This window comes from Mytilus edulis, chromosome 3, assembly GCF_963676685.1.
Source record: "Mytilus edulis chromosome 3, xbMytEdul2.2, whole genome shotgun sequence".
Lineage (NCBI taxonomy): Eukaryota > Metazoa > Mollusca > Bivalvia > Mytilida > Mytilidae > Mytilus > Mytilus edulis.
The window spans coordinates 6,718,866-6,740,557 of NC_092346.1; the positions used below are offsets into that span (position 1 = coordinate 6,718,866).

Consider the following 21,692-nt stretch of genomic DNA (forward strand, 5'->3'; position numbering starts at 1 on the left):
ACCGGTTTTGAAAAGCTTATTAGTACAATTACTATTTATATGCATTTAGTCATTCTACATCTGATGGTTTTAAGACAAACAGGGATTTGGAGTTTGATAAATTCAAGTACAATATTTTCAATAGAAATTATTAACTGGATATGCAAATGTTTAAAACTTGGTTGACATTATAAAATCCATTATAATATCAGGTTTTCGATTCGCACTATCGAAAAAGAAACAAAGTAAGTTATTTTTTTATTCGTTGTCAATATGTTATACTACTATAGTATTATCTGATACAATCATTTAACTGTCATGGTTATTATTTTGACTATGGTATCACAAATAAATTATTCTATAATAAACATTAAATATTTATTATGAGTTAGCCTACCCATTACTCGTTCTTTTTATTACATTGACGTGAGACTGGAAACTGCATCTTTGTCTTTGCTTTTTGTGTGACAACACATTTCGGTATACATAAAAAGTAACATCTGAAAGAAAAAGTATGGAATGCTCGATTGTATCATAAATAACGACATATTTCGTTTTTAAGGTACTTATTTCTCGAAAAATACTGAAATTGTATTTCTTTTTTATATGTATCAGTTTTAGTTGTTAATTTTCGAGTACCTTTTAAGGTTGGCCTTATATGGGTTGGCTATTGTTTATAGGTCCTTGTTAACAATATAGCTCTTCAAACGTTTCAATTTTGTACATCATTGTCTTTCAAATATTCGGTTTTTTTTTGGCGTTTCTAATGAAGATAACTTTAGAAAAGCTTTTCGAACTCATGAAATGCATAAAGAGTTGTTTTCATTCTTTTTAATTGAGTTCCAGATACATTTTCATTAGCGATAAAAAAAAAAAAAAAAGAAAAAAAAGCAAGAAATTGAGAGTTGCGGAGAGGTGTCTCAATGACAAACCCTCCCAAAATGAGAAGTTATCGCAGATCCCGCAGAAGGACAAAATTATCTTGTTTCTTTTATTGTACCTATCATGTTGATAAAACAATTACACATTTGAGGATGTTACATTTGAGGAAAAGGGAACAGGCTTGTGGTCAAGACAATTTGAACAATATACGCTTTCATCTGTGACACAAATAATCCGTTACGGTCAATCAGTTGTCAACAACCGTGACAACATATTTTCTTTAGAGCTTAGAACCCTTGATTCAATATCTTATTTTTTTAATTTACACTTGGTGATACCTGATTTCGGAAATCACAGTTTTTCATTGTAACAAATATAAAAGATTGTTTTGAATGAACGAGAGTCGGAAAGGTAAGCACGGCTACATTTATTGGCGTAGTGTTATAATGTTTGAATTACATAGACAGTTGAACATTGAGACATTAAAGCACTTTAAGTAGTGACACATTCTTTTTGTGTATACTTTAATAAAAAGAAAGGTCGTATTTAAACTTTACATCTAAGCCATTTAAAAGAATTTCTCAGATTACAACACGAGCTATTATGCATTCCTTTGTGTCAATGGTGTAATTGAAAGCGTCTTTTTATTAAATGATTTTCTTTCAGCACCATTTCACTTCATCAATTTGTTTAAAACCAGTTTCGAAAATGCTTTTCAGTACAATATCTTTTTAAAAGAAACTTGTTGAAATGAAAAAATTAACATGACTAAAAGTGCAAAAAAACTATACAGCAGTTTGTTTCCGACGTTTGCTACCTGTATTTTGTATCTGATTTGTTTCAAGAAAGAAGTAGTACAACATTCAACAAATTGTTAACTTAAATGGCCACATGCAAGTTAATGTAAGTTACAGTCTAAACACAAAATGTTATCCCTTAAGACAAATGTTTTTTTGTCTTCTAGTTTTGACCACTGGAAATCAACGATGAGTTTGAAAAGTTTCTGTCCATGAATGTTAAACTTTTAAAGTGTACAAAAATGTTGCAAATTTCTAGTGATATGTGTAGTATTGAAAAAGGTGTGTATATTTCAAAATCAAATGTGAATAGGTATCTTCATTTTATGAAATTATTTCAAAGATAGTATCACATTAAGAATGTTCAATGTTCCAATAAAGTGCACTTGATAGGCAGCATTCACATATACGATACACTTACAAAACAATACATTATTATTTTGTAAAATATTTCATATTGAAATGCAATATTGTATAGAAAAATAAGTAATTGTGTGCATATACACAAGATAAAACATTTTGGGAATGCACAACGTTCCCAAATGTTTTATCTTTTGTATATGCACACATTGACTTTCGTATTTATATGATCAAATGGGTTTATATGATGTTCCTAACTGGTGTGAAATCTTAAGATACAAAACCAAATTATTTTTCATATATATTTTAAAATATGTGGAGAGCATTTACTAAAGTACATAAAATACTAGAAATTCATTGTCTTTGAAATCCTATCCTAGAATTCGCACAATTCACTTTAGTTACACTTAAATTTTTTAGAAGTTATATTCGACGGATGTATATTTTGTAACAGTCTCTCATAAGTGACTCAATATTCATCGTTTTGGTTTGCTGAAGTTATCCAGATATACTTGTCAGACATTGTGTGACCAACCCCACTCTCTATTCCGAGGGTAAAATAATGTTTTTTTTTTATGGCAGTATGAAATTTTGGTAATGACCCTCCTACCATGCTCTGACCCCCTCAGCTTACAAATAATGACTGTTTCCTTGGTCGACAAATTGATTGGGCATTAAGTTTTACCCTTGTTCGTATGTAAGTACATACGTACGTCCGAACGTCAAAGAGTTTATTTGTATAGATTACATTAAATCTCTTCGAGTTTAATTAATATTGAATGCAATGTAAGGAAGTCAATTAACAATGAACAAATGAATGATCAGAAAAAACTGAGTTCAAGGTCAAAGGTCAAGGTCATATTCTAAATTTTGACCTTTCCTTGTTTTATTATCTCCTCTGTCATTTTTAAAGATACGTTTAAAATAACTAGTGTAAAATATTTTCCTGATAGTGATGAAGATATGAAACATTTGGTCTTAAACAATCAAATGAAATCTCATAGAATTTGTTTTCCTTGAAATGATTTAATTTAAGGTTAATTGATTAATAATCCAACTTGGTTCATGATAAAGCCATCGCCTCTTTTGCAAACTGTTGGTTTACATAGATCCTTTACAAATATAAGCGGGAAGTGTCCTTGAGTGAACTGGAAATTGTAATTTTTGCACTAAAAAGTACCTAGAAACTATATATTTTTCAAATACGTGTACATTTTTGGCATTATAAATATTTTGATATGAGCGTCACTGATGAGTCTTCTGTAGACGAAACGCGCTTCTGGTGTACTTAATTATAATCCTGGTACATTTGATAACTATTGAGACCAAAATGATCTTCAATAAACCAGGCAAAAGTACATAGAAACCATATATTTTTTTAGAATCAGTGTAAATAAAGCTATCATGTGATACCAAAAGTGACCTTTTTAAAACGGAAGCCAAGTATATAGACAAATTTATTTATAGAATCAGTATGAAGAAACATATGCTTGGACTTTAATAATAACTTTGAGTAAGCCGATAAAAGCTTCTCATCAATTATTTTGAAAATTGATGTGCTAACCCCTTCATTTGTTCTCTGAACAATTGGTTTTTAATTACCTTTTTTCATTTTGCTACTTATAAATAGTTTTTTTTGTCCAATATTTAGTAGTTTTTCAAAATTCTTCCGGTTCATCAAAGGGAATTGAAAAACATCACAATCTACTACTATGAGTACAGATAAACTGATGCATCAAAGAAAGTTTTCAGGCATGGCAAGAGCTTTAAATATATATTTATATAAATTAACATGTCGTCTAAGTTTCATAAAAAATGTAAAACTCATCTGTAGTTTAATTTGTAAACACATTAGACATTTGATACAGTCCAATCAGTTACTCAGCTTAAATTAGTTATTGTTTGCATATGTCTATGATCCAACTATTGTCCATTTAAACAATACTCCTCAGAATAATTAATATATGGGCTTCTTAAACTTCTTTCCCAACTTAGTTAATATTTATGCGTTCTGCAGGGACAAACAAAAGTAATAGCAAAATTCAGAAAAGAATTTAATTTTCTGAAACATAAAATGCATTTAAAGTTCAGTTATATAGTTTCTGCTATGCATTATTACTTATCCAGGTGAACGGGTTGATCTGTACTCAATGTGAAATATGTGTTATAAAAGGTTATGATAAACCGTACCAGAATATGAGACCATATAGCACTTATTCATCCAAATAAAAGACCAATATCAACTACTATGCTTGATTGAGATAACCCTACTTCAGTGATGTTTTAACCATTGTTTCTATGATATTAAACCAATCTGATTGTTTATCATGATTAGGGTAAATTGTTATTTCTCTATTCAGCTTAATACAAGTTTGAAAAACAAATCATCTTTTTATCTTTTAATCTCCTTCGTTGATAATGCCCCTTTAAGATATTTAATCTTTTAAAATCATAAAGATAAAAGTATATATATATATATATATATATTGAAAATATTATCATGGTCATGATGGTAATCAGCAAAACTTATCATTAATACCTAAAAATAAACAAAAATGCTCAAATAAATATGAGGACTTAGGGGACTACCATTTCGTTTTAGGGGTGGGTGAAAGGGGGATGACTAGGATGAAATTTGGAAAAATAGGCATGACAGGAATTTTGAGTAAAAAAAAAGTCAGGATGATACACTTTGTAAAAAAAGGCACTCCCCCAGCCCCTCAACCCCAAATAAAAGACAGGATGACAATTTATGTTAAACAATTCCGGATAACCTTATAAAAGAAGGCAAGAACGTATAGAAGTGAAAAATAAAAAGGCAGAACGGAGAGTACAAAAAAAAAACGCAGGACAAAATGTTTATCCTAGCCCTCAGATCTTGTTATCTATTTTGACAAGATCTTTACATGTACCATCAATTGTTATTGCCTTGTAAATGATGGTTTTCGTGAAGTTTTAATGTGTTTTTAGAAATTACTTACTTTGTAATATGCAAAATACACTAAAAGGAGATACAAATATCAGTATATTCAGGAACTATACAATAAAGCATACAATTGACCTGTTCAGACATTTAAATTCAGTTATATCTTATTTTTCAGTAAACAAATAGTATATACCAGATTTCAAAGTGGTTGTCTGCATAAGAGGGACAACAACCAATATTTAATCCAACTTGAGTGCCAGGAATTATTGTCATATACTTTGTAGTGAATATACTCTGACTTAAAAGTTTTAACCAATATCATTTGCTTGATACCATTCTGTCAACAGTAAGGAAAATAATAAAGGAGACTTAACTATGGCATCCCTTTCTGTAGTGGAAGAAAACTTTGTTCGAATGAGTTTGTTATTAACAGGAATTTCTCCTCGTGCAGCTAGAATTTTCTTTGATGGTGAATTTGCTCAAGCATGCTTAGATGCTACAATAAAGAAGGAGTATAACAAATTGTTTGACTTAAAAAAGAAGCATATAATCAACCAATCACAGTGGAACCTTCTGTTTCCAAGATTTCCTTGTAAATGCAGAAATTAATATTTTATAATATCCTGTTCTTTCATAGATTCATAGAAAGTGTACACAAAACTTCGCTTAAAGATGTTCATATATATATATATATATATATATACATAGTGTCTAAAAATAGCAACAATCAACATTCAATCTATCTAGGTGTGGATCAGTTTGTAAATAAACTGATGCAGTTACTAAATTAAATTATATAAGTGTCTAAGAATGTAACTTTAACACACTAATGAGTGTTATAAAATTATATGTTATATTTTATATATTATTCACGCAATATTTCGCTAAACAAATTAGCTTCATCGGGCGTGTGCATCTATCTAGTTGAAATCGGATGCATGACAAAAAATATCTTTGTAGCGTGACGGCTACACAAATTTTTTTGTAAAAGTTTAACATATTGATTGATGGGGTATATAAAACATATGTTCGCCGTTTATTGTACATAACAATTTTTAAATCTAAACAAATAGTTGTTTTAGTTAAATAGAATGAAATTCATGATTTATTCCTTTGGTTTTAGGTAGAACTGTTTTTCATCCCTCTCATTAAGTCCATCAGGTTCAAGAGTACGTAGCTGATGCATCCAGAACCTTTCTCTCTGTTTTCTCCTTTCGGAGTCCCAATTTTGGTTTACCTCAATTATTTGAAAGGTGATATTATCAAAAGTATGTCCTGTTCTTAAGAGGTGTTTCGTAATTGGACAGTTTCTTCCTTTTGTATCGAACGACCGGTGATTGTTAAGTCTGATGTTGAATTTAGTTTCTGTTTCACCAACATACTGCAGCTTGCAAGTTCCACAAGTAAGAATATAAATACTATTTTCCGTTTTGCAATTAGATGTAACATAGATGTTGTATCGCTGCTTTGTTACTGTGCTGCTGAAAGAGTGGTCAGTGTTGGCGGCTTTACAGCACTTACAATTGCTTCTACCGCATTGTTTGTAACACCCAAATTTAGAAGTTTCTTGTTTCTTTACTTTTGATGTCACAAGTATGTCTTTGAGATTTTTCGGTCTGCGATAGGCAATAACAGGAGGTGATGGAAAAATTTCTTTCAAGGAAGAGTCATTTTCGATAAGACGCCAGTGCTTTCGGATAGTAGATGAAATATTTGTCAAATCGGGATGGAAGGTTACAACAAACGGAATTCTATCTGCACGGGTCGTCTTATCTTTGTATTCCATGAGGCTAGCTCGATCTTTTTCTTGAACTTTATCAGCCATCCCACCGAAAAAATTTCAGAATTTGTTGATTACCACCTCAATCCACATGTTAAAGAACTATTATCTCATATTCAAGATACGACTGACTATTTGAAGAAAATGAATTCCTTAAGTCCTTTACCTAACAACACAATTTTGGTTTCAATGGATGTGTGTTCTTTATACACAAAAAATTCCAAAAGATGAAGGAATTGCGGCGTGTGAAAAAGTATGGAATACTCGAAAGGATAAACATCCCCAAACTGAGTGTCTAGTTCAATTGCTCAAGCTAGTGCTTGAAAATAACAACTTTATTTTCAACGACAAGCACTTTTTACAGATTGACGGAACTAGTATTGGAACAAAAATGGCACCTTCTTTTGCCAACATTTTTATGGGGGATCTCGAAGAACGCATCCTTTTGAGTGTGCCATACAAACCCTTGTCATGGCTCCGTTTTATTGATGATCTTGACATGAAATGGAACGATACTGCAGAACATTTGCAAGATTTCCTAGATCATTGTAATCAGTTCCATCACTCAATTAAATTTACATCTGAATTTTCAAGCGAGAAAATTTCTTTTCTCGACACCACCATATTTGTAAAAAACGGGGTTATCACAACTGATCTCTACACAAAGAAAACTGATAAACACCAGTTCCTTTCTTCAAAAAGTTGTCACCCGAAACACTGCTCGAGGAGTATACCTTACAGTCAAGCCATTAGACTAAAGCGAATTTGCTCCTCGGAATCCAAACTTAACTATCGTTTGGGACAACTAAAAACACAGCTGAAATCAAGAGGATATAAAACCAAAAACATCACAGACGCTTTCGATAAAGCCCAAGAAAAAGATCGAGCTAACCTCATGGAATACAAAGATAAGACGACCCGTGCAGATAGAATTCCGTTTGTTGTAATCTTCCATCCCGATTTGACAAATATTTCATCTACTATCCGAAAGCACTGGCGTCTTATCGAAAATGACTCTTCCTTAAAAGAAATGCTTCCATCACCTCCTGTTATTGCCTATCGCAGACCGAAAAATCTCAAAGACATACTTGTGACATCAAAAGCAAAGAAACAAGAAACTTCTAAATTTGGGTGTTACAAACAATGCGATAGAAGCAATTGTAAGTGCTGTAAAGCCGCCAACACCGACCACTCTTTCAGCAGCACAGTAACAAAGCAGCGATACAACATCTATGTTACATCTAATTGCAAAACGGAAAATAGTATTTATATTCTTACTTGTGGAACTTGCAAGCTGCATTATGTTGGTGAAACAGAAACTAAATTCAACATCAGACTTAACAATCACCGGTCGTTCGATACAAAAGGAAGAAACTGTCCAATTACGAGACACCTCTTAAGAACAGGACATACTTTTGATAATATCACCTTTCAAATAATTGAGGTAAACCAAAATTGGGACTCCGAAAGGAGAAAACAGAGAGAAAGGTTCTGGATGCATCAGCTACGTACTCTTGAACCTGACGGACTTAATGAGAGGGATGAAAAACAGTTCTACCTAAAACCAAAGGAATAAATCATGCATTTCATTCTATTTAACTAAAACAACTATTTGTTTAGATTTAAAAATTGTTATGTACAATAAACGGCGAAAATATGTTTTATATACCCCATCAATTAATATGTTAAACTTTTACAAAAACATTCGTGTAGCCGTCAAGCTACAAAGATATTTTTTGTCATGCATCCGATTTCACCTAGATAGATGCACACGCCCGATGAAGCTAATTTGTTTAGCGAAATATTGCGTGAATAATATATAGAATATAACATCTAATTTTATTTTAACACTCATTAGTGTGTTAAAGTTACATTCTTAGACACTTATATATATATATAAATATTGTTCATGGCCAAATTTTCTGTTTCGGCTAAAAATGTATTGATTAAACTTGCAATTTGTTTTACTTCATCACTTTTATTATCTTATGAATATTCTAGATGTACCAGATTCTAAAACATTTGATGTGACTTTGGTGATATTATTACTGAGGAATTTGACTCCAATCACCCCTCCTCTTTGTGGATTTGACCGTCTACCTTCTGCAAGGGAAACCACACCAGCCTCAGACTTAGCAAGGATCAAACACTACAGGAATTACCTGGCTCATTTAGATGATGGCAGACTAGACACAGGGTTCTTCAATACTGCTTGGAATGATATAACTAATGTATGTATATATATAGGTTCATTTAAATTATTTTATGTCACCTGTTGGAAGATACCTGAAACAAAATTACGAACAACCATATTAATTTGCCTTACACACACTTGTAAAATTTATTTATGGAAAAAAATGGTTCTGAATTTGCAGAATGTGAGACGTACATGAATCTTGTAACATGATGTAGAGATGCCTGTTCCGGGTAACTGCATCAACAGTGACAGCAACTGCTTTGCTTACTATTGTAAATGACACCCTTTATATTTTGCAAGCTAGAAGATCTGGATCTTCATACTTTGTACACAGATGCCTTATAATTCAATGTTTCCATCTGTCATATATCAATTTTGCTTACCCTCATTTTCCTATTTCAGTTAGTGCTTGGGAAAAAATTTAGTTTTTGAGGAACCTTTAAATTCTGTCACAGAAAGCTTGACAAAGGGATGTTGATCCAGCGACAGTGGCAGCGTTAAAAAAACCTCTTAAAATAGTTATCGAAAGTACCAGGATTATAATTTTATACGCCAGACGCGCGTTTCGTCTACATAAGACTCATCAGTGACGCTCAGATCAAAATAGTTAAAAAGCCAAACAAATACAAAGTTGAAGAGCATTGTGAACCCAAAATTCCCAAAAGTTGTGCCAAATACGGCTAAGGTAATCTACTCCTGTGGTAAGAAAATCCTTAGTTTTTCGAAAATTTAAAAGTTTTGTAAACAGAAAATTTATAAAAATGACCATATAATTGATATTCATGTCAACACCGAAGTGCTGACTACTGGGCTGGTGATACCCTCGGGGACGAAACGTCCACCAGCAGTGGCATCGACCCAGTGGTGTAAATAGTTATCGAAAGTACCAGGATTATAATTTAATACGCCAGACGCGCGTTTCGTCTACATAAGACTCATCAGTGACGCTCAGATCAAAATAGTTAAAAAGCCAAACAAATACAAAGTTGAAGAGCATTGTGAACCCAAAATTCCCAAAAGCCTTACCCTGGACTTGTCATACTTTGTATATAGATGCCTTATGTTATAACATTTTCGTCACATGTCCATTGTTCTTGACCTCAGTTTCATCATACATGGTTCAGTGACTACTTGAAATAGAGTTAAGATTTTGAGTATTCATTATTCTCTTGTTATGAGTAATAACAACTATCTTTGGTGTGTACATACCTTGTAAGGTCCTTTTGACTGTCAACCAATTTTCACTTGAACTGCTCCTCATATCATGAACCAGTGAACAAATCATAGTTTATGTGATAGTTGTATTGAAAAAAGTAGCCTTTTTGTCGAGCCTGCAACTTTTGTCGCAGAAAGCTCAACATAGGGATAGTGATCAGGCGGCGGTGGCGGCGCCTACGGAAGTGTTAGCTGACTTCTTAAAAACTTTATATTTTTCAGAAGGTGGAACACCTGGATGCTTCATACTGTGTATATGGATGTCTCATGTAACGAAGTTTTCGTCAGTCACATGCCCAATGTGCTTGACCTAATTTTCATGGTTCAGTGACTACTTGAAAAAAGTTAAGATTTTTTGTAATGTTAGATTCTCTCTTATTATACGTAAAAGGATAACTATATTTGGTATGTGCGTACCTTGCTAGGTCCTCATGCCCGTCAAACAGTTTTAACTTGGCCTCGACCTCATTAAATGAATCAGTGAACAATTAAGGTAAAGTTTTGGTGGTCAAGTCCATATCTCAGATACTATAAGTAATAGGTCTAGTATATTTAGGTGTATTGAAGGACTGTTATGTGTACATGTTCAACTGGCAGGTGTCATCTGACCTTGATCCATTTTCATGGTTCAGTGGTTATAGTTAAGTTTTGTGTGTTGGTCTATTTTTTTTTTAGATCTTATACTGTTTGCAATAGGTCTACTATATTTGTTGTATGGAATAATTGTAAGGTGTAAATGTCTAGCTGGCAGGTGTCATCTGACCTTGACCTCATTTTCATGGTTCAGTGGTCAAAGTTAAGTTTTTGAGTTTTGGTCTTTTTTTCTAATACTATATGCAATAGGTCAACTATATTTTGTATGGAAATATTTAATGATCTATATGTCAGTCGTACAGGTTTTATTTGACCTTTACCTCATTATCACGGTTCATTGTTCAGTGTTTTAGATTTTAACGAGAGAAATTTATGTATTAAGATGATACACTCAGTTCGTGCACTTTTGTTTACCCTCTTTTGTGTTTTGAGCTTAATCTAAAATATGACAAATAGATTAACAATACAAAGACAAACAAAACAGAGATTTTTGTTATGAATTCTGTTCTCGTCTTCATTGTTGGAGAGTGCTGTTGAATTTGCACATAATCAAATGTGAGTCACAAAGGCCCATTAGAGCCTTTAGCATATGTTTACTTTTAAATATAGATAATAGATTATCAAGTGTATGATAATCTAATCTATGCTTAAGTTGTCAATTTGTATTGATATGTTTGCAATAAGACCTATTATTACCTTGACTGTTATCAACAACATTAATGGAATCAACAGAGGAAGTTTTAGAGATGTTATCTTTTCCCATTATCTTAATTAAGTCGACTGCAGCAGTAGGTTCATCTAAGAAAGTTTTCAAATTTCATGGAAGTCTTCAAATTGTTTATAAGCTAGATTGTCCTTGTTTTGTTTGAGTTTCAAGTGATTGAAATACCATGAAATAATTGTAATTGTGTTGTCCAAAATTTTTATAAAGTCAAAATTTTGAATTTCAAAGGTTTTGGAAGGAGTATGGATGTTCTTGACTGTTGTATATATTTATTACCACACTTTCGGCTTGTTTCATCTAACCATATACGTGAGGCTTTTCCAACTAGCATATGCACATTACAAAAAAAGCAAATCATAGAGAAATCCAAAGGGAGCAAACTCAAGTTTAAAATAATAGTGAATGAGTTATTTAACAGCATGGTCGTCTTTTAACATCCTTAGGATTCATTTATTAAATTTAGTTTCATGGTTGGAGATTTTTGGCAATGTTTCTGGATGCGTTATTTTATAATTTTTGCATTTTCTTTTATCAAAGTTACAAGCACTTTGAATTGTTCCAAGCATTTCAATGAATGGTGTATAAGTATAATAATAAATCCATAGTACTTTACTGTCTTTCAGATTTGTTTGAGCTGTTAGATAATTGCCATTGCTCATTGGTTCTGATTGAGACAAAGTATTACAAGACTCTCTTATGAACCTGCAATTTTTAGCTCACCTGTCGCAAATGGCCAAGTGAGTTTTTCTCATCACTTGGCGTCCGTAGCCGTCGTCTCTCGTCGTTGTTAACTTTTATAAAAAATCTTCTCCACTGAAACTACTGGGCCAAAATAAACCAAACTTGACCATAATCATCATTTTGGGTATCTAGTTTCAAAATATGTCCGTCTGGTGACCCGGCCAACCAACCAAGATGGCCGCCATGACTAAAAATAGAACATAGGGGTAGAATGTAAATTTGGCAAATATCTCTAAAACCAACGCATTTAGAGCAAATCTGACATGGGGTAAGATTGTTTATCAGGTCAAAATCTATCTGCTCCAAAATTTTCAGATGAATCGGACAACCTGTTGTTGTGTTGCTGCCCCTGAATTGGTATTTTTAAGAAAACTCTGCATCTTTTGGTTGTCATCTTGAATATTATTATAGATGACATAAACTGTTAACAGCAATAATTAATTTACAGCAAAGTAAGATCTACAAATAAGTCAATATGACCAAAATGGTCTATTGACCCCTTAATGAGTTATTGTCTTTTATAGACAAATTTTAACAATTAATTCATAATTTCGAATATTTTTGTAAGTTTTTACAAAATATTTTCCACTGTAACTACTGGTCCAGGTTCATTATAGATATAAATATTTAGCAAAAATGTTCAGTAAAGTAAGATCTACAAAAACATCACCATCACCATAACCCAATTTTGTCATGAATCCATCTGTGTCTTTAGTTAAATATGCATATAGACCAAAGTGAGCGACACAGGCTCTTTACAGCCTTTAGTTATTCAAGTTAACAAGAATGACAAAAGGGAAAAACTTAAAGGATAACCAAAAATAATTATTGTATATTTGACAGGCCTTAGATAGATTAGGTGGACAGCAAATGAAGCAGGAGTGTGATCATCTGAAAAGCAAACCATTAGATCAAACCAACCAAGAAATAATGATGGACATCAAACATTCCAATAATGAAATCCGGGGATGAAAAGAAACATTTGAAAGTTTGATGAAATCTCATGAATTACTTCAAGAACACCACACAGAAGTGAAGAACTCCCATGAGATATTACAGGATGACCATAGGAAAATAACACAAGAAATGGAAACAATAAAGATTTCACAAAAGGATACTGTACCATGGAATATAAGAGGTAAACAGTTTAAAGAGACTTAGTGTACATCTACTCAATGCATTGAGAGATAAGATTTTAATTGATTCTTAGGAATGTGATTAACAATCTGTATGGTTGATAGTTTGATTTCAAGATCAGAGGTCAGAAAAGGAGGTCTGTTGATGATATTAGTTTTTAGAGGTTTGGTTGCTAAAGATAAATTCTGGAAAGTCATCTAAACTTTCCATTAAAGAAGTCAACAGGTGGGTGAATTTCATACCGTGAAATGTCAGAGGTTAGTTAACACAGTGAGGTCAGGTTGATATCTTGAAGATTAATATTTAACGAATTCTTTGTTGGACTAAGAGGTAGAAACCTTTGGATTTTCAAATTCATCAGAATGTCAAATCTGGTAATTCGGTTATGTAGTAAGTATTTTGCTTCCGCGTTTTATAGGCTGTTTGTACCTTAACGGTTTTGCATTGCACAATATTGTAAATTATTCTGGTAGATGCTTGATTTGTAACTTTCTCATTACTTGGCATCCCTTGTACTTCGTAACTCGTCGTAATTTAACTTCTGTCGCAGAAAGATCGACATAGTGATAGTGATCTGGCACGCTGTTAGTTCACTTCTCCAAAGCTTTATATTTTAAAAGTTGGAAGACCTGGATGCTTCATAATTTGTTTATAGATGCCTTATGTTACAAAGTTTCCGTTTGTCATATGTCCATTGTCCTTGACCTCATTTTCATGGTTCAACGACTACTTGAAAAAAAGTTAAGACATTTTGTAATATTAATTTCTTCCTTATTATGATTAATAGTACAACTTTATTTAGTATGTGTATAACTCGCAATGTCCTCATACCCACCAGACAGTTTTTATTTGACCTCGACCTCATTTAATGGATCAGTGAACAAGGTTAAGTTTTGGTGGTCAAGTCCATATATCAGATACTATAGTAATAGGTCTTCTATATGTGTTGTACGGAAGGATTGTAAGATGTACATGTCCAACTGGCAGGTGTCATCTGACCTTGACCTCATTTTCATGGTTCAGTGGTCAAAGTTAAATTTTTGAGATTTTGTCTTTTTTTTTTCTTATACTATATGCAATAGGTCAACTTTATTTGGTGTATGGAAATATTTTATGATGAACATGTCAGTCTCGCAGATTTTATTTGACCTTGACCTCATTTTCAAGGTTCATTGCTTATTGTTAAATTTAAATACTACCGCAAAAGTCGTATAATGCTATCATGTCGTCTGCGTTGAATGCTATCATTTCGTCGGCGTTGTCGTCCAAAGATGCATTTAGTTTCCGGACAATAACATTAGTTTAAGTGAATGGATCTCTTAAAAAAGAACCCTAAGGTTCAATACCACTAAAGAAAGGTTGGGATTGATTTTGGGGATTATGGTCCCAATAGTTTAGGAATTAAAGCCATTTACAAACAATAACTTGTGTTTAAATGTTTGAATCTCTCTGAAATTATACCACAAGTTTCCATATCATGAAGGGTTGGTTTGTATTGACTTTGGGGTGGATGTTATGGCTCAAAATGTTATGGAATTAGGGGCAAAAAAGGAGAAAACAAGGTTTTTCGGGTCAATGAACAATTAAGACAATTTAAAAGCAGTGTAAGGGAGGTAATTAAAAAACGTTTAACATACAATGTTGGGTATGTTCAGATTTACCTCCCTTACACTACTTGTAAACAATGTATAAAGAAATGTCAGGTTTTGGACTAATTGCCAAAAAAGTGGGGTGGTAGTAGTTTTTAATTGTTTTTCCAAATTCCAAATTTCAAAAGTTGGAAGAAGAAATCTTTAATTGCACAATATTGCTTAATAGATTTGTAAAATTTTGACATTTGTTTTGTATCAGAAACCCATATTATGTCAAAAATTTAATCACAATCCAAATTCAGAGCTGTATCAAGCTTGAGTGCTGTGTCCATACTTACCCCAACTGTTCAGGGTTCGACCTCGGTGGTTGTATAAAGCTGCGCTCTGCGGAGCATCTGGTTGTGATTTGGTCTGTTTTTCTTAAACTATAAGCAACAGGTCAACTATATTTGTTGTATGGAATGATTGTAAGGTGTCTATGTCTGTCTGGAAAGTATCATCTGACCTTGACCTCATTTTCATGCTTCATTGGTCAATAGATATAGAAAGATGTGGTATGAGTGCCAATGAGACAACTCTCCATCCAAATAAGAATTTATAAAAGTGAACCATTAAAGGTCAATGTACGGCCTTCAAAACGGAGCCTCGGCTCACATCGAACAACAAGCTATAAAGGGCCCCAAAATTACTAATGTAAAACCATTAAAATGGCAAAACCAAAGGTCTAATCTATATAAAAAAAACGAGAAACGAGAAACATGTATAAATTACATAAACAAACGACAACTACTCTACATCAGATACCTGACTTAGGACAGGTGCAAACATTTGCAGCGGGATTAAACGTTTTAATGGTACCAAACCTTCTCCCTTTTTCTGAAACAATAGTATAGCATCCCAACATAGAAAAACACACGATAAAATATCAATTGGAAGGAAAAAATAAAAAAAAAATGTTTAGTTTGTTTCTTAGATACTATAAGTAATAGGTCAACTATATTTAATGCATGTATTGATTATAAGGTATACATGTATTTCTTGTTTGGTTTATCTGACCTTGTCCTCATTTTCTTGGATCATGTTAAGATTATGTGATACTTGTAGTAAAGCTTTATGTTTAGGACTATCAACTTTAAATCAATGGTTAGTAAAGAAGGCGAGACATTCCAGCGTGCGCATTCTTGTGTTTTCCCTATTTGTGTTTGGGAAAACAGAAAAAGAAAATAGAGTGACACCGTAAACAGAAAAAAATATCAACACTACCACATCAACAATATGTAAATGAAGTTTTGGATTTTGTAATGGAAACATTATTGGAAAGAGAGAAATTATAAACAGCAAAAAAAATAATAAGAATGAATTATTAAGAAGGTCATTATATGTCTTAAAACAAAGAAGGTTATAGACGTTATCAGGAGAACTTTGATTTTACATGTGATAATGCATACAGATGTAAAACAGCGGTCCACTGATTATTCCTGTAATGAAATGATGAACTACTGTGGATTTATTTATTTTCATGGGTACTAATTTATGGTGATTGTATATTATCAAGATATTTCTATGTAAGTAAGGATAACATATTTTTATGCCCTACCTGCCCCACCTACGATAGTAGAGGGGCATTATGTCATCTGTGCTTCCGCTCGTTCGTCCGTTGTTCGTCCGTTTGTTCATCTGTCCTGCTTCAGGTTAAAGTTTTTGTTTTAGGTAGTTTTTGATGTAGTTGAATTCCAATCAACTTGAAACACATGTTCCCTATGCTATGACCTTTCTAATTTAAATGCCAAATTAGAGTTTTTACCACAATTTCATGTCCACTGAACATAGAAAATGATAGTGTGAGTGGGGCATCCGTGTACTGTGGACACATTCTGGTTTTATTTATATTTCAGCAAGAATTAATGATACACTTAAAGATTGGAAGGACAAAGATGGTAAAATGTTTATAAATACAAGAGCGGCCCAGTACGTACTAAAATGTATAAAGGAAAACAGTTGTGTAACTATAACGGCTAGTTCCGGTGTAGGTAAGACAGCAACACTCAGAAATGTGGCTTTACAAATGGTAGAAGGAGAAGAATATGATGTTCTTATGGTGACAGAGCCAGGTGACATTCTGAGGTTTTACAATCCAAATAAGAAAACTTTGTTTGTTGTTGATGATTTGTGTGGAAACTTTTCACTTGACCAGAGTGACATTAAATGTTGGGAACCAATACTAGAGGATATAAGACAAAATCTTGAAAAAAACAAACAAAAATACTTGCAGCATGTCGGTTACAAATTTACCAAGATGAACAGTTTGATTCTTTATCACTTTTTAAGTCATGTGTGTGTAACATGTTATCCGAGAACATTTGCTTGTCAAAAACTGAAAAACAATCTATAGCTAAATTTTATCTCAATGCAAAAGCCTTTGAGATCATTGATTTTTATGACAATTTTGACTGTTTTCCTCTTTTATGTAGATTGTACCATGATAATCCTGAACTTATTATAACAGATTTCTTTCAAAATCCATTTTCAATTTATGAGGCAGAGATTGAACAGTTTCTGAAAAAAAGGTATTACGCTAAATACTGTGCTTTGGCTTTATGTGTCATTTTTAACAACAAATTAAAGGAAGAAATATTCACAGAAGAGGTGAATGAAGAAACCAGGACTATTATTGAAAACACATGTGAGGCATGCAGATTAGACAGGGGAACATCAAGACTTGTCTTACAGGATGAACTTGACTCACTCACACATACATTTATAAAGAAAGTAAAAAATATATACAAAATTTTACATGATAAAATATTTGACTTTCTTGTTGAGATCTATGGACAAAAAATAATCTATTGTTTGATTAGGAATGCAGACAGTGGTTTAATCAAGGAACGATTTTTATTAGAAACAAAAGATAACATGGATCCGTTTATTACTGTAGTACCTAAAAAATATCATCAGATATACATACAGAGAATGATTGATGACTGGTCAAAGGGAAAAGTTAAAGATGTATTTAGTAACATCAATATGAAGATACCTCAGTTCACACAGACATTTCTCAACTATTTGAATACACTAGATATATCTTACCAGAGACAACTGGCAAATATCTGTGATGATGGTGAACTGTCTAATTATGACACTTCCTTATTACATTCTTGTTATTTAGGAGATATTTCTTTAGTCAAGTGGTGTTGTGATCATGGAGCAAATGTTAACAGGAGTAAACATAATGGTCAGTCACCCATAATGATTTCTTGTGAACACAGTCATTCAGAAATAGTAAAGATATTATTAGACAGAGGAGCGGATTACAATGAAGGTGACTGGTGTGGTCATTCATCTATAATGACAGCTTGTAAACATGGACATACAGAAATAGTAAAGCTGTTGTTAGACAGAGAAGCAGACTATAATAAATGTGACGGATGGGGTCAGTCACCTGTGATGAAGGCTTGTGCACATGGTCATACAGAAATAGTAAAGATGTTGTTAGATAGAGGAGCAGACTGTAATAAATGTGATGAAAATAACAGATCACCTTTAATGGCGGCTTGTAAACATGGTCATACAGTAATAGTCAAGATGTTGCTAGACAGAGGAGCAGACTTAAATAACTGTGACTGGTATGGTCATACATCTATAATGACAGCTGGTAAACATGATCATACAGAAATAGTAAAGATATTGGTAGACAGAGGAGCAGACTTTAATTCATGTAACATTTATGATAATTCACCTTTTATGATTGCTACGCACATGGCCCTACAGAATTATTTGCATGATTAAGATGTTGTTAGACAGAAGAGCAGACTGTAATACATGTAACATTTGGGAAAAGTCTTCTGTCATGGAGGCATGTGAACATGGTCATACAGAAATGATTAAGATGTTTGGTAGACAGTGGAGCAGACTATAATCAATGTTATCTATATGGTCAGTCACCTTTAATAAAGGCGTGTGAACATGGTCATACAGAAATAGTAAAGATGTTGTTAGATAGAGAAGCAGACTGTTATAATTGGGATAAAGATGACAGTTCACCTTTAATGAAGGCTTGTGAACATGTACATACAGAAATAGTAAAGAGGTTGTTAGACAGAGGAGCAGACTGTAATAAATGTGATGAAGATGAAAGTTCACCTTTGATCAAGACTTGTGAACATGGTCATACAGATATAATAAACATGTTGTCAGATAGAGGAGCAGACTGTAATAATTGTGATGAAGATGACAGTTCACCTTTAATAAAGGCTTGTGAACATGGTCATACAGAAATAGTAAAGATGTTGCTAGACAGAGGAGCAGACTGTAATAAATGTGATGAACATGACAGATCACCTTTAAAAGAGTATTGTGAACATGGTCATACAAAAATAGTAAAGATGTTGTTAGATAGAGGAGCAGACTGTAATAATTGTGATGAAGATGACAGTTCACCTTTAATGAAGGCTTGTGAACATGGTCGTACAGAAATAGTAAAGAGGTTGTTAGACAGAGGAGCAGACTGTAATAAATGTGATGAACACGACAGATCACCTTTAAAAGAGTCATGTGAACATGGTCATACAGAATTAGTAAAGATGTTGTCAGATAGAGGAGCAGACTGTAATAATTGTGATGAAGATGACAGTTCACCTTTGATGAAGGCTTGTGAACATGGTCATACAGAAATAATAAAGAGGTTGCTAGACAAAGGGGAATCAACATCCAAGACAGAAAATAGTTCAAAATTAAAGTTTACTTAGGTTTTTGTTAATGTTTTGCAGGCTGTCATTAATGCTTTGTTAATATTTAAACTTGTGTGTGGTATTTGTTTATACTTGTTATATTGCACGTTCGACATATTACCTTTTTTCTTAGATACTTTCTTGTTATTGTTTACAGTGCTTAAGGATGTACTTATGTCAAATATAAGAATTTGTGCCAGATTTTCGGGTTATTCCTACAATATAGGGTAAAATATTTTGCCCAAACACGCCCATTTTTCTTTTCAAATAAGACTTCAATAGCTCATAAAATGTCATGTACCAAAATTTAAGCAGATTATAAAGTTCTTTTCTTTCAATATAAAGCCCAAATAATACCAATGTAAATATAAGATAAAAGTCATACGTCAGCATTTCCCTTCCATTTTTGTAAAACTGAATACACATATTTCGAAAAGGAACCCATAGCCTATCAATATTTTTAGCTAATTTTGGGTCTTAACTAATACTCTTCTGACTTATAGTATCAATTTTAAATTCCAAATTTGTTTTTTGATTTCACCTAAGTACATCTTTAACCTATTGAAGATATATGTATTTAAATTCGTTGTAAATACTTATAAGTCCGTTTCATTTACAAAATACAAATATTATGACAAGACATTTTATAGTCATTGCTTCCATTGTTAAAGTCCTATGAACTTCAAATTGAAAAAATATTAAGTATAACTAACTTTCTAGTTTTTATTATAAACTTGTGTACACTAACTTTTTTTCTGAAGAATATTCTTTAATGTGTTCAAATGTAACACAAATTTACTTTTTTAATTTAACAAATTTATGGCCGGACATTTTTACTGAAAATGGTTCCCTCAGTTTGGTGCTTTTAGTGTTATCAGTTGAACTAACATCAGTGTCATTCATTATAAGGTATACAGAAGTGATAACATGCCATTCATTATAAGGTCCACAATAAGCAGAATATGACAGTCATTATTTGGTTAACAGTATTTAGAACATGCCGTTCATTATACGATCTACAATAAGCAAAACCTGACAGTCATTATTTGGTTAACAGTACTTAGAACATGCCATTCGTTATATGGTCTACAATAAGCAGAACATGACAGTCATTATTTGGTTAACCATACTTAGAACATGCCGTTCATTATATGGTCTACAATAAGCAGAACATGACAGTCATTATTTGGTTAACAGTACTTAGAACATGCCGTTTATTATATGGCCTACATTAAGCAAAACATGACAGTCATTATTTGGTGAACAGTACTTAGAACATGCCATTCGTTATATGGTCTACAATAAGCAAAACCTGACAGTCATTATTTGGTTAACAGTACTTAGAACATACCGTTCATTATAAGGTATACAATAAGCAGAACATGCAATTCATTATAAGGTCTACAATAAGCAAAACATGCCATTTATTATAAGGTCTACAATAAGCAGAACATGCCATTCATTATAAGGTCTACAATAAGCAGGATATGCCATTCCTTATAAGGTCTACAATAAGCAGAACTTGACATTCATTATAAGATCTACACTAAGCAAAACATGCCATTCATTATATGGTCTACAGTAAGCAGAACATGCTATTCCTTATAAGGTCGACAATAAGCAAAACATGCCATTCACTATAAGGTCTACAATAAGCAGGATATGACATTCATTATAAGGTCTACAATAAGCAAAACATACCATTCATTATTAGGTCTACAATAAGCAGAACATGCCATGCAATATAAGGTCTACAATGAGCAGAACATGCCTTTCATTATAAGGTCTACAATAAGCAGAATATGCCATTCATTATAAGGTCTACAATCAGCAGAACATGCCTTTCATTATAAGGTCTACAATAAGCAGAATATGCCATTCATTATAAGATCTACAATAAGCAGAACATGCCATTCATTATAAGGTCTAGAATAAGCAGAACATGCCATTCATTATGAGGTCTACAATGAGCAGAACATGCCTTTCATTATAAGGTCTACAATAAGCAGAATATACCATTCATTATAAGGTCTACAATAAG

At 32.7% G+C, this 21,692-nt stretch overlaps 1 protein-coding gene across 1 annotated transcript; it reads left to right on the forward strand.

Annotated features, from left to right (window-relative positions):
- Window positions 1–51: 51 nt before the first annotated feature.
- On the forward strand, window positions 52–18,055 carry LOC139514147 (E3 ubiquitin-protein ligase DZIP3-like). Its single transcript, XM_071302929.1, has 5 exons — window positions 52–224; window positions 5,120–5,536; window positions 8,726–8,955; window positions 13,039–13,333; window positions 16,820–18,055. The coding sequence occupies exons 2-4, from the start codon at window positions 5,320–5,322 to the stop codon at window positions 13,165–13,167; spliced, it is 576 nt and encodes a 191-aa protein (XP_071159030.1). The 5' UTR covers window positions 52–224; window positions 5,120–5,319; the 3' UTR covers window positions 13,168–13,333; window positions 16,820–18,055.
- The last annotated feature ends 3,637 nt before the right edge of the window (window positions 18,056–21,692 follow it).